The sequence below is a fragment of the Plectropomus leopardus genome, chromosome 11, assembly GCF_008729295.1.
Source record: "Plectropomus leopardus isolate mb chromosome 11, YSFRI_Pleo_2.0, whole genome shotgun sequence".
In the NCBI taxonomy this organism is placed as follows: domain Eukaryota; kingdom Metazoa; phylum Chordata; class Actinopteri; order Perciformes; family Serranidae; genus Plectropomus; species Plectropomus leopardus.
The window spans coordinates 26,973,079-26,994,249 of NC_056473.1; the positions used below are offsets into that span (position 1 = coordinate 26,973,079).

Sequence of the window (21,171 nt, forward strand, 5' to 3'; positions counted from 1 at the left end):
AACGGGGACGCCCGAAGGACCTCGTCGTCATTCCTACTGTCCTTACAAGTGCCTGTCAAGAATGCTCCTCCACTGACCCAAATTTGGTTAGTTATCTTTTTATTAAAGGAAACCAAATCGTTCACATTTTTTACGAATAAAGCTGTAAGACAAAAACATTTTTAACAAGAAGAACACAATGGCTTTTTTTCTTTGAATTTCTTATTCCCCTGTAGCTATAAAAACAAAAATAAATTTTTAGTTGTTTTTTGACTTCAAAATGACTCATCAATGAAAAATCAGTGATAGAGTTGATACAATGAAATAACATTTAATATATGGTATTAACACTAAATATTCATCATTTTGTTAATTAAAAAAAAAAAAATTAAATAATTTAGCATCACTACCTTTACCGTAAAAAGACAATTCAACTGTTTGGAAAAGCATGGCTTTAGACAAAGATACTATTTTTAAAAAAAAAAAACATTTTGTAGCAAATAGTCAATTGCAATTACACTAGCTCAGCTTAACTATCTCATCAGTTCAGAAACTATAACATGTCAAATAAATAAACCTACCTTTGAAAATCCCACCACAGAGAGCACTCATGTTTCGATTAACTTTTTTTTGTTACTAACTTCCTGTAGGATATGAACAGAAAAGGCATACTATTCAAAGACATAGCAACATCTAGTGGATTGTTTTAGCATAACATACCTAAACCAAATGGTGGTGACAGCTTAATCAGGTTGAGTTCAGTTTAACAAATTTTCCATTAAGATATGGTGACTCAAAATGTGCACTTCCAAATGGTTGAGCACAACATTATTGTTATGCATTTTTTGATGGTTTTGTGTATCTGAGGTACTTTTGTGAGTGGTTAGTTTGTGTCTCCTTGGGGTAATTTTAGTCTCTTCACAGTTCCTTTGCACCAAATGTGAGTGACATTTTGCAGGTGAAGGTAGGGGTCTCCTGACACTTTGGGCCCCTGGGTCTGTGCCCTGTAGGCCTGTTCAGTAATCACCCGTGCCTTAAAGTGTAGCATTGGTGCTGCAGGCCCTTGTGAGGTATCTGTAGTTGTGGAAGGTTTCTCTTAAACTCGCCTTCAGGACCTTCATCAAAGTTGCAAGGCTTTCCATTTCCTCCTGCGGGCGCTGGTGATTTTTAAAAAGGCAAATTATTGAACATAAAAAGGTTTCTAATACACATTCTTTAACAGACTATAATTCTACATGTGTCTCACCCTTGTAAGGGCCTGCATCAGTCGCTGCAGCACTGAATCTTCTCTGTGTGGACACAGGCTGGTCACTGTACTCACACAGCTCAGTAGACAATAGATGGTGTGTCTCTGTGGCTGTAATAATGTTAGATTGAAAATAACTTTTTAAATCTTCATATAGAGTGTAAAGGTGTCTTGAGAAGAATATAGTCAAACGTGACATCAGATTCATAAATCTGCTTCTTTACCTTCTTGAGCAAACTGAGAGGCTTCCTGTTGTTCGCTCCAGAACTCAACCTGTCCACATCTTCTGCACTCAGAACAGGCTCCTGGATGAGGTTAGAAGAAACAGAGATATGACTTTACAACAGTATGGGAAGTGTAAACTGAAATTCAAAAGGTCGTGGTGTATTTTTTCTATACTTCACAAATTGAAAACCCGACCCTTAACTTGTCCAGCCAGGTCCACAATAGCCAACTGAGAACCTGAGGATCCGACTCTGTGACCAGCAGAGCCCAGCCACAGTCGCTGCTGTTCAGCTCCTCCTGTTGGAAAAGGTGAGCAACTGCATTTATTCAGTGGCTTTAAAGCTCAAAACAAAAGTGATATGTAGTTATGTAAAAATAGATTTGCCCCGGCATTGCTCACTTGCAGCAGAGCTGATCTTTGCAGGATGATTTCTCCTGGAGGACCATGGAATGCCATTGCCTTAGCAATAGCTCGGGCGACTGCAGTTGGGCCTGGATTATGTGGATTTCTGCACAGCTTTATATGACAAATTAATCAAAAGGTTTTAAAGCATTCACATCAAAGCATTCATTATTAGCTTTATTTCTTCACAGTAAGAATCACAGTTACCTCCATGTTGGAGCTGTATTTGGTAAGCATCTTTTTAGCTGTGCACTTAGACCTCTTCACACAGTTGTTGCTTGTCGCCATGTTAGATAATGGGATGTTGAGTGTAGATTTCTTTTTGGTGGTCCAGTGGCCTGGTGACAGCGGGGCAAGGATTGGACTGCTTGGTCTCAGATCAGGTCGTATCAGATCATGCACACACCACTGTCTCTCATTTCCAAGTACTGGGGCGCAATATGGACTCCACTCCAGATCCTTCAAGACAGAGTGCAACAAAATGAGAAAAAACTCAATGACCACTTTGATTTTACAGAAGATGAAGACACTATGGGCTGGTTTCACAAACAGGCTTAGATTAAGCTAGGAGCTTTCATGTTGCTTTCATAAACGTGGCATACATTTGGCCTAGTTAAGCTACTATATATACGATATATATCCATCGAAATCTATACGCAAGAGCAAAACAATGTTGGCGAGCATCATCCATCTACACCACTGTGGTGGTAAGAGCAGAATCTAGACAAACAAATCAATCCCTCTTCATAGTAGCATTTATGTGTGTCGAAAAAAGATCGAGGAAGAGGAGGAAAATCTGAACGTGGTCGTGGTTGGGGAAAAAAGGCCTACTAGGTATGCCAATTTTGCAGCGAGAGCTCAAAGTAGGTATTAACATCTACTAGCATTTAGCATTGTCACGCTGATCAGTGCGTCATTTCATGCTGCATTCCTATTGGTTGTTAACAGACATAGGTTGTTACAGTCACACAGTAAGATGGTCATCCCAAATTTCTGTAACTGTTAGAATTTTATCCCAGGCTGTCTTTGATCTTACAACGGTGACAACAGCCGTCCCTGAACATCTCTCACTGTGCGACGAGAACCACAATTTTAGAGGCACAACCAAGGATATTGCCATGTTCCTTTGACGTTGGTCATCTTTCATCTGGGACAGCCCAAAATAGCACAGAGTATACCAGGCTTTTGTCTGCAACTATGGAGTAAGGTAAGTAAGACTTACCTTGAAAATACCTGGGTTAAGCCTCATTATCTTCAGTATAAGCATGCTGTTGGCCTCATGGTGCTCATGAAAACCCAGAATGGAAAAGAGCTCTTGTTGGTCACGCTACGAGCTACATGCTACATGCTACAACAAGACTATTAACATGGCGCCAGTGATGTTTTTTCAAAACAATTTGGCATGCAGGGCTTCAGGACATTTGGATTACCTTGGATGAGCTAGATGTAGAGATATTTTGTGGTTTCATTATGGATTTTTTTAACGTGATTCCTGGTCACCATTTACTTCAATTAATTGGGAGATGAGTGCAACACCTTTTCCCCTTGAACCTCCAGCAGAGTTTTGTGGACTACAAAACTTTACTTGATTTTCCGTTGGCATGAGGGTGAGTAGATAATGACTGAATTTTCATTTTTGGGTTGACCATCCCTTTAAGATATGTCTGTTAAAGTCCCTTTGAGTTAAGAGAGCTTAAAAGAGCATTTTAATCTGGCACTAGGCTTAAGCCTTGTCTGCGAAACCGGCCCCATATGTAATTGTGGAAGAATAATGTGAAATTGTACCCCATTTACTGCAATCTTGCTGAGGTCAGAGTCGCTGTAGCTGCGTTTGTCCAGCAGCACCTCTCTCTTCCTCTCCAAGAACCCCAGTGGCTCGTCCCAGGAGGACACCGACCCTGAACCCACCCATGACCCTTTATGACCCTCCCTCAGTAAAGGCAAATACTGTTTGGACACCAGGGTTTCCCTCACTGTCCTGTTCAGGGTCCTCAGTGCTGACCTCTTCTCCAGCTCAGCCTGTATCTCTGGAGGAGCCGGGAGACCAAGAGCTAAGCAGGAGAGATGCACACACAGGAGATAAACCACCTAATGGAGAAAGAGGAGGAGGAGGTAAACTATTAAGACAGTGCAATCAGATATCTACATAATAACTGTTAATATATTAAAATGATGAAGTCCTGACCTTGGGTGTTTGTCTGAGGGTGCGTGCCTCCTGGCCATGCAGCAATATTGCCTGTCGGTTTAGATAATGCTGCAGGGTAAAGGGGGCTCCGTGCCGCAGGCTGAGGTCTGGGTATTGGACCAGCTGTGTGCCAATCAGGCGAGCAAAGTCAAACACCTGGCTGATTTGTGCCCGGGTTTGAATAGAGCGTGGCCGTTTAATTCGTACAAAATGGACAGCCTCACTCGGACTGATGCGCAGGGTGTAAATCAAGTAACAGGCTATCAGGACACCTGCACGAACACACAAGGAAACACACACTGAATTTACATGAGAGCATTACATGTGCACAAACTGTTACTCACGGTGTTCACATGAACAGTAGATACAGTATGTTTATTCCTCTACCTGTCCTGCCCAGGCCTGCATGGCAGTGCACCGCCACTCGTCCTTCCCTCACTGCAAAGGCCAAAACCTTCACCGCATCGATTGTACCGACGAGAGAGGACACACCGAAATCTGGCATCCCAAAGTTGTAAAAGTAAACTGAAAAAATACAAATATGTGCATGTGAGTGTATTTAGGAATGTAATTGACATAATGATTAACTGTGTTTGCAGGCTACTTTTTAATGTAGAAACACATGGCATAGTTTGGATAAGACAACTCAGAATTAGTTGCTGCTCCTTCGGCACAAACCACGACTGTCTATCCTAATATTTGCTCACTTTTTACATAGGCCTATATTTCAGGGGACCCAGGGGAAAGTTCTCCCTCAATATTCATAACATGTGCGTTTGTCTGGTAGAGGACTTTAATTTTGAGAGATGACATTTTCACCATAAAATGTTGCAGAAAAAGATCACCAGAATTCTGGAAATTAAGCATCTCAACATTTTTAGGAAGAGGACCCCAAGTTTTATATGTAACCCACCCCCTCCAATGGTGAAACAAAACCTATGTCCTTGACTGTTTCCATCCCACTCTGTGTGAGGTACAGCTTTTTCTTTTTCTATCTTTCTTTCTCTCTTTTTCTTTAGAAGGCAGTCAGTCTTCCATGTTGTATATTTACTGTATCAAGATCTCACTGTCATTGTCCATGAAGATCTGTGGAGAGTATGTGAAACCACTCTCAGGGAGTAAAGGAGGTCCACAGTAAGCGTGCTCTCCAGGAATCTGCATGTTGATGATCGATCGGATGTTCAACCTGAGAAAAAAAATCATAAATTATGAAGATGACAGTTGACACTTGTGTTTGTGTCTCAAAAGTAAAATTGTGATACTCAAGTAATATGTCCACAATTGGATAAGCTGATCGGTGAAATGAAAAATCAGTTCTGACAGATGTCTTATCCCCAATGTACCCCATAAAATAATATTTTTTCTCCATATTCCTCAGAGACCCCCACACATTTTGAGAAGGCTCATTATTCCTACAACTACTCATGTTTCATGCAAATCCACACACTGCACAGACACACAGGAGAACACAAGCATTGCTAAATAATAATTAACAGTGATTACCTCCGAAATTGTTCTATGATGTTGTACTTCTCAATTAGATGACTGGATGGTCGTGCCATGGCAATAATGTCATCAGTTACCCTTCCAATATGAAGAAGTTCTTAATCAGTAAGTCATCTTTTTTTTTGATACAGCACATAACACAGCTACATTTTGACTGCAGTCACATTGTCTCACCAGGAGGAGAAAAGACCTCGGATGACCTGTTGATTTAATTTCCAACACTCTGGTCCTTCATAGCGACAGTCTTTTCCTCCACAGGCCAGCAGGCAGAGGAGCTTGGGTGGGATAGCCTTCACCAGGTTCTCCCTGGCCTGGGAGTAAGACGGCTGTGGAACTGGTATCAAGGTCGGCATCATCCTGCACAAGAGGAAACCCCTCCAAGATCAGCCTGACTATGACCTCACCGGGCTTACTGGCAACCTCATGTCACCTTCTTGACAGACTGCATGTATTTTCAAATGACACTTAAATTGGGTATGAACACCTGTTGTGGTTCTAGGATTTCATCCACAAGAAACAGCTTGTTAAAATGACATACTTTTGTAGTTGGGTGCTGTTACTTACACACATTTATTGTCTAAAATTTAGAAAAGTCATATAACAGAAAAGGATATCAGAAAAGTGACACATCTACAGTACAATGAATATATAATATTCTATGCAATCAATCAAATTTAAAACTTACCTGTTTGATTATGTTATACAATGAAGCATTAAATCCCATTTAATGTATTCCCTGAGTTTAAGAGTGCAGGAAAAAGAAAGAAAAGCGGTGCTAAAAGCAGAACACACATGTGCTCCTCTGTGCTGCTTACATACTCACAAAACTATGCGCTGACCCAGCTCCACTAAGCCCGATTAGCTGTCATAAATACATTAGGAGAGACATTCACACATCATAGCAAGCCAATTATATAATGCTTATACGTTCTCCTATAAACACTGTGTATGAAGGTCCTAATGCCTGGCACCAGATAAAGCTTTAGACATGATTGTACTTAGATTGTGATGCAGAGAAATATATATTGTTGATCTCACTAATGTAAATAAGCACCGATAAGGTCTGTGTTTACTGTGAAACACTATCTTAGTATAATGTAATGTCATGCAATTATGAAAAAAATTAAATAGGTTAGTTATCCTGTTAAAAAAGTAATGAGTAAAGAAATTATTTTACCTACTTATCTTACTAGATTACTTTTTAACAAATGTTTTAAACTGCTTAAATTATTCCTGAAAAAGGCTATGCTATAAACATGCGTTTTGCTGTGCACAGACCATACCCCTGCTTAGACAAAGATTTATGAACAAGAGCCGAGACATCTCAGAAAATGCAGTGTTTCGAAAGTGAGAAATGCTTGAAAAGACAAGCCAGGGACAAGATTTGTATTTTAAGTCACAGACTGGAACACCTCTCACACTTCCTCATATCAGGCACAGTTCCTTGTAGCAGTTGCCAGCTTAGTTTTTTTTGTGAGTTATTTTGAAACAAAATCAAAGTGAAGGAGTGTTTTAATATTTTGAATGGGTATGGGTAACAATGAGTAGAGCCAAAAGCGCATATTTGGTTTTTTTACACCGTCTTTATTCAGAGCTTTTTTGTGGAAAATATTTTTCGCAAGTAATTTTAAGAGTGGCAGCTTAAGCATCTGCAAGCAAAAGTTGGAATGTATACACAAAAACAAACTAATGGGCAGGTATGTTTTTGAGTTTGTGGGGGGGGGGGGAAAATAAGAAAATTATTATATTATTAGTATTATCTTCCAGACAGTACAACAAAAACAACAAAACATGCTTATTTACTATCAGCAGTCATGTGTCAACACTGGAATGCTTCCTTCCTCCTTTTAGTTAATTTTTTTTCTTCTTAAGAGTGGGCAGAAGAAGTTTTTTACGTTTTTCATGGAGGGTGTTGAAGGAAGAGGACTGCGGACAATCTTACAAATGTTCAAACAGGGCAAAATGCTAGTTGATAAAGATGTTGTAAAGAAGCAAACTACACTTACACTATTGCAGTTCTTCTGCACCACAGCATACATTTCAAAACAAAAGGAAGTGTCTTATTGCATTATTTTATCTTTCAGAAGCAAAAAAAGTCACTAAAGCATCTTGCGAGGAAGCATGAACTCAGAATGAGATATAGAAAAGGATTTTTAAGATTTGTGTTAAGAGGGACCAGAAGGCACAATGTTCCTTTTTGGATGCATTTACTGGGAGGTCCCACACATTTAACAAAACCTATCTCTGAAATCACTGCTAATCCTCACCCATTTCCTTCTCTGGGCTGAAGGCCTTTACAGAAATGAGTTGGCATGAGCGATAGCAGGGAAGAGTAAAGGGTCAGGTCTGCTAAGGAGTCAAATATTCACGAGTGGTTGTGGAGAAGAACAGCCTGAGGGAGCCTAAAAGTTTTCCTTCACCAAAGCCCTGGAGTTACATTATCATATGACCCAACCTAGGCTCGACAACAGCTATACAAGTGCTCGATTACTGCAAATGCTGCCTAGACAGGAGCCCAGGTGTCAAGTGGAAAAACAACTCCTTAACCATTTATTGTTGTAGGCCAATTGCTCATCATGCAACTGAATGTATAATTACCACTTGCTGCCATGTAAGAGTCTGAGAACAAAAGGAAATAAACATAGACTATATTAAGAGATAACATGGTAATAGTAATTATAATAAGAGAAAAAAACCATAATATTAAAATTTCCCAAAAATGATTATATATCGTCCACCAGCCTTGTCCCCATTGTGAATGTCAGCGCTGGAAGACCAAATGTTTTGGATTGAATGTCTGTGCCTTCTCTCCTGTCCTGTGGAGTTAAGTCTCTTTCTCTCATCTGTCCAGTCGATCCATCTTTAGTTCTTGGACAGCTCTTTGGATAGCCAATCAAGTCCTTCATACAGCCCGTCACCATGGATGGCGGAGGCCTGCTGAACATACCACTGTGGGGCCAGAGATTATATGGCACCAATTAGAAATGAGAAAATATAAATGGAGCTCTGCATGTGCTTAAGGATTTGAATCTGAACGCAGGTGTAGGGAGCATGTGTATTCAGATTACTTACATTTCTGTTGTGGAGGGAGTGTAGGTTGAGTTTCTCTGTGAGATCACTGACTGGTAAGGCATTGGGAAGGTCCTGTTTGTTAGCAAACACCAGCAAAACAGCGTTTCTCAGCTCGTCCTCACTTAACTAGAGGGGTAAAAGACATAAGACATAAGACATCAGCTCTAAGATTTCATATTACAGCCAAAACATTAACAAGAGATAAAAGTGGGATTTTATTAAATACATACATTTAAAATGTGATAATATTACTGGTTTGACATGAGTCCTAAAAGGGATCCAGTTGTCTGAACTGAGCTGAATTGGCCGCCACTCTAAGTTATCACCAGTGGTAAAAGTAAAGGTACTAATACCACCCCGTGAAAATACTCTGGTACAAGTAAAAGTCCTGTTTTGAAAATGGTGCTTAAGTGAAAGTAAAAAGTATCATCAGAAAAATGGACTTAAAGTATGACAAGTACCCAAAACAAATAATAAAAGAACACATAAATAAATATCTTTTTTTTAAAAGGCAAAAACATCCCCAAACACCAAACTTATTCTGAAGAACACCCCCAATAGTCAAAACTGTTATAAAAAGGTTAAAAAAAATAATCATTTTAAATCTGTAACACTGTAGTTGTGGTTTTATTGTGCAACTAGAAATAAATAAGGTAAATTAAATCCATAATAGCAATGCATTCAATGCACTACAAAAACACAAATGGTTGATATGGTTCATATCCCTGAGCGATAACACAAATGCCCTCACTTAACACTTTGGTGACTCATCAAGAAGCTGACCACACCCATCGAAATGAGCAGGCTACATGAGTAACACTGACACAGCACAAGGTAATTATAATGTGAGAATTGAGGCTATTTGGCACTTGTATGGTGAATGTGTTCAGAGTAAGTCAATATGGTTACCCAAATGATTTAAAATGTATGAGTTAGCCATGCACTACATACATACACCATTCCTTTCATTTTGAGATATAATGACAAATTTGTATTTCCCTAACGTACAAACAAACGCATACAGGTTTTGGTTTGACTATATACAGAGTTTTTACACTATGTTAATATTTTTATTATTAGTTCTGATTTAACTACACACAATGAGAGTTAAATTATGAAACTATCTACACGTCATCATTGCATAGAGAACACTCTTCCATCAGTCCCTACATATTAAATACCTACCATTTTCCCGAGCTCCTCTGCAGACTCTGCCACTCTTTCTCTGTCATTGCTGTCAATGACAAAGATGAGGCCCTAAATGAAAACGAACAAAACAGCATCCAAGTGGTTAGCTTTTCTGTTCTTAATTTTAAAACTGTAATAATTAGCAGAATAATTGATCAGTTGATCTGCAATTATTTTGGCAATCAATAAACAATTTACAGGTGTTTTTGGTTTCTCTCGTTCCAGCTATGTGAACATTTGCTGCTTTCTTTGATCTAATGAGATTGTGTACTGAATATTGTTGAGTATGGGTATTTAAGACATCACCTGGAACTCCGGGATACTATGACAAACATTTTTCCATTTTTTTTACATTTATGATACCCAAATTAATCAATTAACTGTGAAATTGTTCTGGAGATTCATCTATAGTAAAAATAATATTTAGAAGCAGTCCTATTTAGGCTAATTATAGTGAGTCAAAGTAATATACAGAGACTAGAATTTTATGTAGTAATGTATAGTTTACCATCTAGAGTACAAAGATATTTAAAGTTGCCAATTATTGAACGTGATCCAAGATCAAACAACTACAAGACTGACTGAGAGAGAAGAAGCATTTATGATGAAATTTTGAGATGCGATGTTACCAATTGTATTTATATATATACCATTATGTAGCTTGGCTGATGCAGGGCTGATTTGGGTAAAAAGTAACAGGCTACATAAAAGAGTATTAAGTATATAGTTTGAGCATTACATTCGTCTACTTTCACTGACTGTACCAATGTAGCCGGGGAAAAAACACATTCGAACATAAACAGCCATTAAAAAAATTAACTGCAAAGTATTTGTGTTTAAATGAATTGAACATACAAAACACTGCAAAAGAGGCTGTCTATTTGTTCCAGAGGAACAAAAATAATGTTTGAATGAACCATTCAATCAATTCATCTTAATCTAAAAAAAACATGTTTGTAAGATACTCAAACTCAAGATTTAGTATCGGGCCCCCCATAATCCTACAGATTTTATAACTGTGTGGAAAACAAAATCCAATCTGATCACGGTGAGAGATTTGATTCTTCATAAATGAAGCATCTTGAAGCTGGTGCTGCAAGCAGAACACACTTCTTCACAAAGTATTTCATAGAATCCAGCTAGCGCGTACTTTTTAAAACTTTTTTTTCCCATTTAATTCTACTTTATTGCATATAACTTTTAATGGATTTAAATGTTTTATATTTATTTATCCTCATACTTTTGAGTTAATATCTTTGTCAGGTTTGAATTCCATGCAAATAGCTGAATTGAAAATATGTTTAATGAAAAAAAATTATGACACTGAAGGTGTCCCACAGCACTTGGACAGTCACACTCATACCTGTGTGTTCTGGAAGTAATGTCTCCAGAGGGGTCTGATCTTGTCCTGGCCACCCACGTCCCAAACAGTGAAGCTAATATTTTTATATTCTACTGTCTCGACGTTGAAACCTTTACAGGGGAAAGAGAAGGGACAGATCTTTAGAAAACTGCATGCAAAGTTCAATGAGTCATCTGTGCTAATGTTAACAATAAAAAATCTAAAAGGACAATAAGTGTTAGGGGGTTTCTTACCAATGGTTGGGATGGTGGTCACAATTTCACCAAGCTTCAATTTGTACAAGATGGTTGTTTTTCCGGCAGCATCCAGTCCAACTACAGCGAGAAAAGGGTGATTTAAATCTACATCAATATCTGAAGAGGATGGAAGTTGCAGCTATGGATGACAACCTGCTGTAAATTGCATAACATGCGTTTTCCTTGAAGTCTAATCTTCAGAAAACAGATGACATGCAATAACAGGATACATGTGACTGCGTGTAACGACTCGTGTACCAAGACATGCTAATCAATAAGTATGATAGGGGAAAAATCTCACAATTATTTAAGCTGATTTGTGTATATTGAAATCGCAGAAAACACATCACTCCCTAAATATCCAGAAACATGACAGAAGAATGACGTAACACATTGCCAAACGTGGAGTTAGTTAGCGTTAGCTAAAGTTAGACATAGTAGAAAAAAACGAATTAACGTACTGTTTACCGTGAACAAGTTAGAAGCTAACTTAAAGTAGATTATCAATTATCGGCTATTATCCCCCAACAGGACATTGTACTACTGTTTGGAAGTACTTATTAGGCAAATGACACACTTGGCCATTGCAGCCAAACCTGTTTTTAAAGTTTTTATAATGTTAAAACTTTGATTTAAGCAGTTTTCGAGCTAAAGTTGTCGTTAACAGACTCCATTAACAAACTTTCTTTAAAACAAACACCGAAACCTAGCTAACTTATCGCGTTGTGGAAAAGCTATTTTTGTTGTATTTTTTTCAGCAATAACAATAACTCATACGTAGTTCTGTTTTAATTCCGCCTTGGCCCCAATGTTATACTTCAAAAGTTTAATAGCTGCACTGCAATTAAAAGCAAATAAAGAACCAACGTTAGCCAACTACTCAGCTAGCTAAAGCTAAAGCTAACATTCGTGCACCAAACAGCGCTTTCGCTCACCCATCAAGATCCTCATTTGTTTTTTGCTGAACAGCCTGTCGAAGAGTGAAGAGATGGTGAGCCCCATGGCTGGCAGATAATGTTTGAATCTGTGACAGAAGAGATGATATTAGCCGCAGCAGAGGCGACGTGTAGTACTTTTACTCTGATCCTGCTATTCTGATTTCTTCACAGGACTACTGCGACTGCCACGTCCGGGACAACGTGGAATCCACGACGTCATCAGTTTGAATCAACTTTATCAACACAAGTCAATATCATTGAACAGTAACGTTTGAGTACATTTTTAACCCTCTTTTTGCATATATATTTAATCTGTTCTATTAACACAACATATCCTGTGAGCAGAGGCTTGTCATTAAGACGATAGAAAATGCTTATGTTATTTATTTATTTATTTATTTTTTAGAGGTGTTTTTATCATATAGTAAAATGCAAAGTCGATTCCTACCACTAGATGACTCCATAACACAGGCGTTTACATAGTGTGAAAATTAATGAATAATATTTACAGACTTTCTTTCCTGTTCCTGTTTCTTTCCTTTTTAGTTTTTTTTAAAAATGTTTTTACTCTATCTCAATCTTGCTTATTATTATTATATTATTATTATTATTATTATTATTATTTATTATTATTATTATTATTATTATTATTATTATTATTATTATTATTATTATTATTATTATTTGCTTATTTCAAGCACAGAGCTCATATCTTGAAATGCCGTTTGTTTATTCTTGCAATATGTTGATGTTTTTTGTGTTCTGAGCCAACATGGTGTTCATTTTTTGTGGGGAAAAATGAACATGTGGTAATTTATCTAATGTGTGGACCTTGAACTAATGACAAAGGAAGAAATCTGGACACTGTGGCTTGAGGTGCTGGAAACCACTGCCTTGTAGGTAAGGTCCCTTCCCAGTGGTGGCTAGAGGTGAAACCTTCAATGACTAGAGGGGGCTTCAGACTATTCCTTTTTTCAGTTATTGATTGTAAAACTTCTGTGAAATAATCTATTTCTCGTGATGAATGTAACCTAAATGAATTATGCACTCATACACAAAGCTGGACAAAAACCAGCTGTGCTGACTTTACCAACATTGGTGCTCCAGTGATGTATAGTGCCCTGCTACAGCAAACTGATACAAGATCCTCATGAGCCTGTTGCACACACCCAATGATCTGAGTCTCTGGAAGAATCTGCTCTGTCCCCTGCCTGAAGAGGACGTCAGTGTTATGTGATCAGTCCAGTTTTTTGTTTGTTTGTTTGTTTGTTTGTTTGTTTGTTTGTTTTTGCAGATTTGGACCCCAAAGTGCTTGTATGAGTCCATCGTCTCCATTTACTCCCCCTGGTTGATAACTGGGACAGGGGACCTCCTTTAACTCCCATAGATCTCCACCAGCTCAGATCAGGGCATTTATGTCTACGTCTGTCATTTTGGTTTGAAATCAACCACTAATAATAAAGAGAGGATAAAACACAAACAGTACAGGGGAAACTTTGCTTCTCAGTTTTCCTCTAAGTGTTTATTTTTTTTGAAAGACTGAAAGTAAGACAAGGAATATTCCTGCTCCATCTGGGAATTCCCATGAAAAAAAAGAGTTGCACACACCCAAAGCAGGTGGAGTCAAAACAGCAGCACGTGACAAGGTGCAGACTGTTACAGAGGTGTGCTCACACAAAAGGACATGTTCATAAAGGCCTGTTATGGAGGCAAACTATTTAGCTGTGCCAGACTGAGAGTTTTGAATAGACTTATAATTGGATATTCATCATGGAGATTAATGGTATACTGAGTGCAGATCAGGTAGGTATTTCAACTTTTATGTGCATGAACAAATTAATTGTAAACTGATGAGAACTGTAAGGGGGAAATAACAAATACATAACATTTTTGATAACATGTTTGAAATCTGTTTTTCAGATTGATTTTCTCTCTACTGAGTACATAGTGTTGCTCATTCCCAGGTAATATAGTTTACTTCTACTTCCTCTCTTTCATGCTTGATTTACATTACATTACTTTTACTTTTACACTAAGAGTTTATATAGCAACTGGATTGTGGCATATTAAAATATTTTTAAAATAAGTTGTACAGTAAACCTATAATCAGCAGAATATTAATCTTAAAATTTTAGTTTTCTAATTGTGAAGAGGTTTACCACATCAGCAAGGAGACCTGTAACAAAGGGTGGGCTGTGACTTTTTTATGCTATTTTTGATGACAAACTATATAATCACTTTTGTATGCTATTTTGGATGACATACTATAGTATCACATTTTTATGCTATTTCTGATGACATATTATACTATGACTTTTTCATGTTATTTCAGTCAACATGCAAGACTAAGATTTTTTTTTCTATTGTGGACTTGTGTATTTGCAAGCAGCTGAAAAAAAGCGAGCTCAGTCAACCCGCTGCGGTGACTTTGTTTATAAGTCTTTATTTCTATCTTCGGCCTATGACAAAGAGGGCAAAAAAAATAGGAAAGAGGACAAAGCTAGTGCTGGAGAAAATGCGGGAAAACAAATCAGTGAGTTTCTATGGAGCTTAGAGGACGGTTATATTTGAAAATGTGGGAGTATTTTACAACATTTTATGCAGGTGTCACATGTGTCTGAGATAACACTCAGCCTCTCTGACCTGTGCAATAAAACCCATCTCAGGCTTAGTGTTTATTGTGTTCCTCATCTTATATTGTAATGGGTTGCATATGAAACTGGAATAGTTGTTTATATTGAATTTTGGGATAGTTGTCCCATTAATAGCAGGTTGTATATAAAATTTGGGAAGGCATTTATGTAGAATGTGATAGGGATACTCCCTACTCCTTTTCAAAAATGAGTAATAGTTACTGAGATTGATATTTATGTGTTGTATAGGGGGTTTTTTTGTCTTTTTGTTTTAGTTCATCGGACTTGGCCATATGGCTTGTTTGCTTTTATTTGTATATATTTTTTTGTTTTTACGAAATAAAGATTCATTAATTCATTCAAATTCATTCATTTTAAACCTTACACACATCATCAAGACATTTACTAAAGTTAAGGCAGTGATAAATCCAGCCTCTATTCTGTTGTTTAATACTTGACATATTTCTGATTCTCTGCAGTGTGGTTGGGAGTTTTTCTGTCCTAACGGTTTCCATATTGAGAAGGAGACATCTACGAGGACAGGTGGGTCAGGTTGTATGCATTTATATGCATGCCATTTGTATTATGTTGATTATGTATTTTATATTTTTTGGATTTTTGGCATTGAGTAACACATGCAGGAAATGTGTTGATTCTTGTTGCTTCTCACAGTTTTACACCTTCATATGTATTTGTTTGCAGGTGCACCTCCTGGTGCAGCTCGCATTGGCAGACCTCCTGGCTGCTCTGATCCTGATGTCCACCAGTATCATGAACAAAGTTAACACTAAAGACAGTGTAGCCATCTGCCAATACAGTCTGCCACTGTCACTGGTAAGGAACAACTCATCCTGTTAGACCTTTTACCTCTACAAATTAATAATTAACAAGACTGTTTCTTGGTGGGCGGAGAAGTCATATCTGAAGTTTAATCTTCTTAAACAAGACAAAGGAGTTTAGAGACGCTTGGGTAAAAACATCCTCTTAGATTTGGGTACTTTCCAGCGTAGTTTTCAGGGTTGGAGAGTGGATAATTATCTCAGTGTGCCACATCATTCCAGCAGTAAAGTAAATCAAAACTTTGTGATACTATAAACCTGTAAAGCAAAATGGTGAAGTGTTTTTCATGTCATGTCTTGAAGATTACCCTGCTTTGTGTCCTCATTCTGAAAGGTGACGCTGCATTTTTCATAGTTATTTTAAGTGTTAAAATGTTTTCTCAGCTCTATTTTAAGCTGCATAAACCTAAATCTAACACTTTCTGAGCTCACATTGGATTTTACAGTGCTAAGAGTTGAGGGCTGAATAATATTGATTTTACGTAAAACAAACATTAAAAAGAATGCAATGCAGGAACAAAAACAAGTTTCACTCAGCTCAGATTGTGACATTCCTACAAAATACACATATGGAAAATATATAGCCTTTTAAATGTACAGTATTTAGGCAAAGGAAAAAATAACTGTCATTTTACATTTTTCAACAGATGAAAATAAAAATGAAGTGACCCCAACCTGAAAAATGAATAATTTCAGTAATTTGAGTGATATTCTCAAAACACCAGCCTAATCTAAGCTTTTTTTTAAACAAGCAGTGTTTACATGTGTTAAAAATGGCTGTCTGTGCAAAGTCATCTTTCAGCTTCTTGATGCATGCTGTCACATTTTGCATCACTGTATGTTTCATACTTCAATAAATTGTTGCATCTTTGTGTGTTTGTCCATTCCAGACATTTTATTTTATTTCATTTCTGCTGGTGGTGGTCTACGCATGGACGTCAAAGAACCCAATCCAAGGGTGGAGAGCAAGAGAGGACACAGAGGACGAGCGGGGACAGGTGAGGCGTGCACTGCATTTTTAGATTATAATTTGTAGAGAAAAAAAACCCAGTCATGACTAATTTAATAACTGATTTTTTCTTATCGTTCTGGTTTACAGAGTCAGTGTACAAGGAAAATAGTCATTATACCTGTTTATGCCGTTGTGTGGTGAGTTTATTAACAGCACACAATAATTTTAAATATAACTTTAATCACCTTTCCAACTTTATGGTTCTTATTGCTGGTGTACACATTTTAATTCTGTATCTCTGTTGGTTTCAGGTTGATCCCCATGACACTTTACTTAGCATATGTGCTCACTCCCTTCATAAAGACTACTCCAATCACAGACCGATCGTTGATAATCCCTAATGATACTAAATACTGCACCAGGTGAGCACAAAACCTCCATCATATACTTCCTCAAATGTCACTGCTTTTCAAAATGTTACGGGAGAAAATTGTATTGGTTCCCCTATGTTCCTGACATTTATGATTTTTTCTCTCAGTTGTATTTTGTTCTTGCATGTCTGGAGGGATTCCTGCTCTGTTACCGTGAGTATAAAACTGTCACATAACACTTTTTTTAAACTGAAAGAATTGTATGAGTGTACATTAGTTTTAGTGTACATTTACAGTGTTTTTATTTGTTTTATCAACATTTTACTGTATTTGATTGGTACTGTGTTTATTATATAATGTTTTTGTTATAGTTTATAGTATGTTTATGCTAAAATGATTTTTTTTCCCCATTTATCTTCCCAGGAGATAAATCATGACATTTTCATCAGATTTTTTCTTTTTCTAATTGTGATACCAGTGATGGTGTCTTGCTCGGTAAGTAATATATAAGTTAAGTTAATTTAATCTCTTTCAAAAACATGGGAGGAAGGCAACAAGCAACAAGAAATGACAAATCTGCAACAAATTAGTGAAAAATTACAAAAAGAATCTGATAAGCGGAAAAGGAAAAGATCTTAAAAAAGTGCAAACAAAAACCCAGTATATTGTGTAACATACAGTACTTTGAATGTATAATTCTAAAAATCAGACATACACTTTCTTGACATTATTCCCTATTTTTTGAAAAATGTCTACTCTTTTTTTCAGGTTGTTTTCTAGCCACCTTTAATCATTTTTTCTCATTGCTTTTCACCGTGCTTTTGAAGAGAATTAAACCTTTTGCTCATGTTTCAAAGGTTTCCCTACTTGTGAAAGATGTCTTAGTGCAGGAGTGAATATTTGCTTTATACATCTATGGATATATAATAATGTTTTATAATTACAATACACTGCTATCTAAAGACTTGAGTAGTGTATTTACGTCTGTGTAAACAGACTGTAATAATTCATTTTCTCTTGTTTCAGGTCATTTACTATAAGGTTGGTAAATGGTATAAAAGATATGAGCAGCAAGGGCTTTTTCCTGTGGAGGGAGACGGACGTTCGAGACGGAGGCTCAAAAGAATGATTTCTACAGCAAGAAATATGGTGATGGTCATCTTATTCTGCTGGACACCAGGTACACGCACACACATGCAAATATAAAGCGAATGTAATACACTTCAGCTTTAAATGAACATTAGATTGATTTCATATGTTTCTCGCTGCTTTAGCTCTTGTCCTCATTCTGCTGTCTACTCTGATGATCTGGACAAACATTGAACAACGCAGCCTCTTTGGCCTTTATGCAATACAGGCAAGTCTCAGAAGAGCAAGATTTTATTGAGAAAATTATCATCTGATGTCTGAATTGTTGGTTATACTTTTGTTTTTGTTTGATTCAGGTTGCCAGTGTGTCCTTGCAAGGGTTCCTGAACAGTATGGTTTACGCCTGGAGACGGCCTAACTTCACAGAGGCAGTTCTTGGGGAGAATACGCCGCTGGTTGCACACGACCGCCTTGCCTTCTTTGATGAATCACTGAGGACCTCTATGTGATTGCTGACTCTAAACACACTGAGAGACATTTTTGTGCTGCGGACACAACACCCTGCCCTGAGGGACACTGTACGCCTGCACGCTTCATGACTTCATGTCAATCTATACTGAAACGCATTTTCATTTTCGGGCTCAGGATGAAAAGAAACAGAAGAAAAGTTAAATAATGCACGAAGACTCTTAAAAAAAAAAACAATTGATGCTATGTTTTCCTCTGCAGCTACTGATTTTTTCATCATTTGAACAAACTCATAGTCATGATACTGGAGCTCTTTTATATAAATGGAGACAAAAGGGACAAATTGTAGAAATGTTATATTTATATATGTGCTGATAATGTACTTTTTTTTAAGATTTAAAAGGTGTCTTAGAGAATTATGAAATTATTGTGGCATATGGGTTTCTATTTCGTCATGCTTTATCACGTTCATTCAGGTGCCTTTTAACCAAGTGCTTTGTTACTGACTTGTTATGTAACAGTCCCTCTGTACCATAGTGCAGCACAAGAATGATGGAAAACCTGTCAAGGCATAAGCACGTGCCACCTGCGATAACATAGAGTTCAGTGTCAGGAGCATTTACAAGTTGGAACACTGAGGAATGCTGAGTGTCTGACGACAAGAGAAGGAACACTGCTTTGTCACGTCTGTGTGCGACCACTACTATATCTCATAAAGAATAATGTGCAGTTGTATAACCGAGGTCACTGGTTGTTCACACGCACACACACACACAAGTGCAGGCACAAAAATCAGCACACTCTCGTGCTGCAGAATGGTGAACTTCATAATCATGTTTATATCATGTGTGTCTGTCTTTTACTTAAACACTCTGTTAACCCTTTGAACCTGAGCACATTGTCTTGATTTCTTCCAAAAACATGGGCAGAAGGCAATGAGCAGCTTATGAAATTAGCAAGATATTAGCACAAATCAGCAAAAAGAAAATTGCCTGAAAATAAGCAAAAAAACAAGAAAAACAAACAAGAAAGTGACCAGAAAAAAAGTGCTAAAGATTAAATTACATAACATTTTTTTTCCATAACAAAATTTTAGTTCCAAAATTATAGATATAGTTTTCTCAGACTTTTACCCTTTCTGTTTTTAAACAGAATTTCTGTGAACTTTCTTGTCACGTTTACTAATTGTGGGACATTTTCAAGTTACTTATAGCCCTTTTCTGTGTGTTTTCTAAAGAAATCGGACCAATTTATTTCAGTTTCAAAAGTTTAAATGCTTGTTGGAGGCATCTAAATGCTGCACAAGAAAACAGATGTCAATCTAGGTTTCAAAGGGTTAATGATTAACAGACTGCAAGTCAACCAGTTCCTGCTTGTATAAGTGATCATCTGACTCATTTATCGACTGTGCTGTACTTGTACATACTTGATGTTCACTTTCTTTTCTGAAGGCCACACAGTCGCAGACATGGGGTTGATGCATACAATAAAACATAAAGGTTTTACAAGGCTTGTAACAACCTTACAGCTGCATAACATAGTAGATTTGAGATATGTCTGTCAAAACACACTTTTGCCTGTTAAGAAATAAAAATTTAAATACATTTTTTCTCCATGTGTTCGCTATAAATTCAGTTAAGGAACAAACACCTTTTTGTGATAGTGAGTAGAGAGCTATTATCAAAGATCTTAATCACTGAGTCATTTTACTTTATAATAAAGTGCTGTGCAGCCTGCATCACCTGCATGTACTGACCTAATTTTAATTTCCCTGTAGCCATCAATTTTCTGAATGTGCCCCAGATATCCTGCCTAGTCAGTGATATTATATGATAAAAATAATGACCGTGCATAACAGTGTTGCTAGATAAAGCACACACACTCAGCAAAATATACAGTACCCAGAAAAGATTTGATGAATATTGTTTCCTCAAATGTGCGCCAGCTTATAAAGGCTTTTGGGTGGCCCAGTGCAAGTCATAATCAGTGACCTATTTATGCTATTTATCAGCTGCTTGGTCATATTTCCATTCTTTTGGTCATGCTTAGAGAGTAATCCTGATCTTCAGCATGACAGGGCTCACTGGCATAAACCACTGTCGTGACAAGACTGCATGTTCATGTTTGTCTTTGTGCATGCATAGCTGCCCCATTAATTATAGGCTCAGTGAATTTTCTGAATATAATGAATGAACAATACATATTTTCTGACTGAACTGTGAGGCGGTGGCTGTGGAGTGACTTTTTAGAATTTTAGATTTGTTCTGTCCTCCCACTCTAAGGTTATTGAGGTACACTGAACAAAAATATAAATGCAACCATCCTGTTTTTGCTCCCATTTTTATAATAAATTTAAAGTTCTAAAACTTATTTTATGCACTCAAAGGAAATGTTTATCTCAGATTTTGGGAGCAATATTTTAAGAATCCGGGTTAGAGAAAACTTGTCCTTTTCCAAGATAATCCTGACAGGTGTGGC

General features: G+C 37.3%; 3 protein-coding genes across 3 annotated transcripts; 1 reads left to right on the forward strand and 2 right to left on the reverse strand.

Annotated features, from left to right (window-relative positions):
- Positions 1-562: 562 nt before the first annotated feature.
- zgc:77752 (uncharacterized protein LOC393862 homolog) lies at positions 563-7,406 on the reverse strand. The gene is made up of 12 exons (XM_042495801.1): positions 5,719-7,406; positions 5,542-5,622; positions 5,106-5,224; positions 4,426-4,563; positions 4,039-4,310; positions 3,639-3,941; positions 2,061-2,312; positions 1,851-1,967; positions 1,646-1,747; positions 1,450-1,530; positions 1,226-1,336; positions 563-1,136 (listed from the first exon to the last, which is right to left on the reverse strand). Exons 1-12 carry the CDS (start codon positions 5,898-5,900, stop codon positions 1,014-1,016), a joined length of 1,881 nt encoding a protein of 626 aa, XP_042351735.1. The 5' UTR covers positions 5,901-7,406; the 3' UTR covers positions 563-1,013.
- A 772-nt stretch (positions 7,407-8,178) lies between these two features.
- On the reverse strand, positions 8,179-12,527 carry LOC121949934 (ADP-ribosylation factor 4-like). The gene is made up of 6 exons (XM_042495802.1): positions 12,339-12,527; positions 11,401-11,481; positions 11,168-11,277; positions 9,802-9,873; positions 8,617-8,742; positions 8,179-8,493 (listed from the first exon to the last, which is right to left on the reverse strand). Exons 1-6 carry the CDS (start codon positions 12,403-12,405, stop codon positions 8,407-8,409), a joined length of 543 nt encoding a protein of 180 aa, XP_042351736.1. The 5' UTR covers positions 12,406-12,527; the 3' UTR covers positions 8,179-8,406.
- A 1,526-nt stretch (positions 12,528-14,053) lies between these two features.
- Positions 14,054-18,893, forward strand: si:dkey-30c15.2 (uncharacterized protein LOC558938 homolog). Its single transcript, XM_042496795.1, has 12 exons — positions 14,054-14,144; positions 14,262-14,305; positions 15,454-15,517; positions 15,677-15,808; positions 16,704-16,811; positions 16,913-16,962; positions 17,077-17,187; positions 17,304-17,349; positions 17,560-17,631; positions 18,163-18,316; positions 18,411-18,493; positions 18,582-18,893. Exons 1-12 carry the CDS (start codon positions 14,112-14,114, stop codon positions 18,732-18,734), a joined length of 1,050 nt encoding a protein of 349 aa, XP_042352729.1. The 5' UTR covers positions 14,054-14,111; the 3' UTR covers positions 18,735-18,893.
- Positions 18,894-21,171: the final 2,278 nt, after the last annotated feature.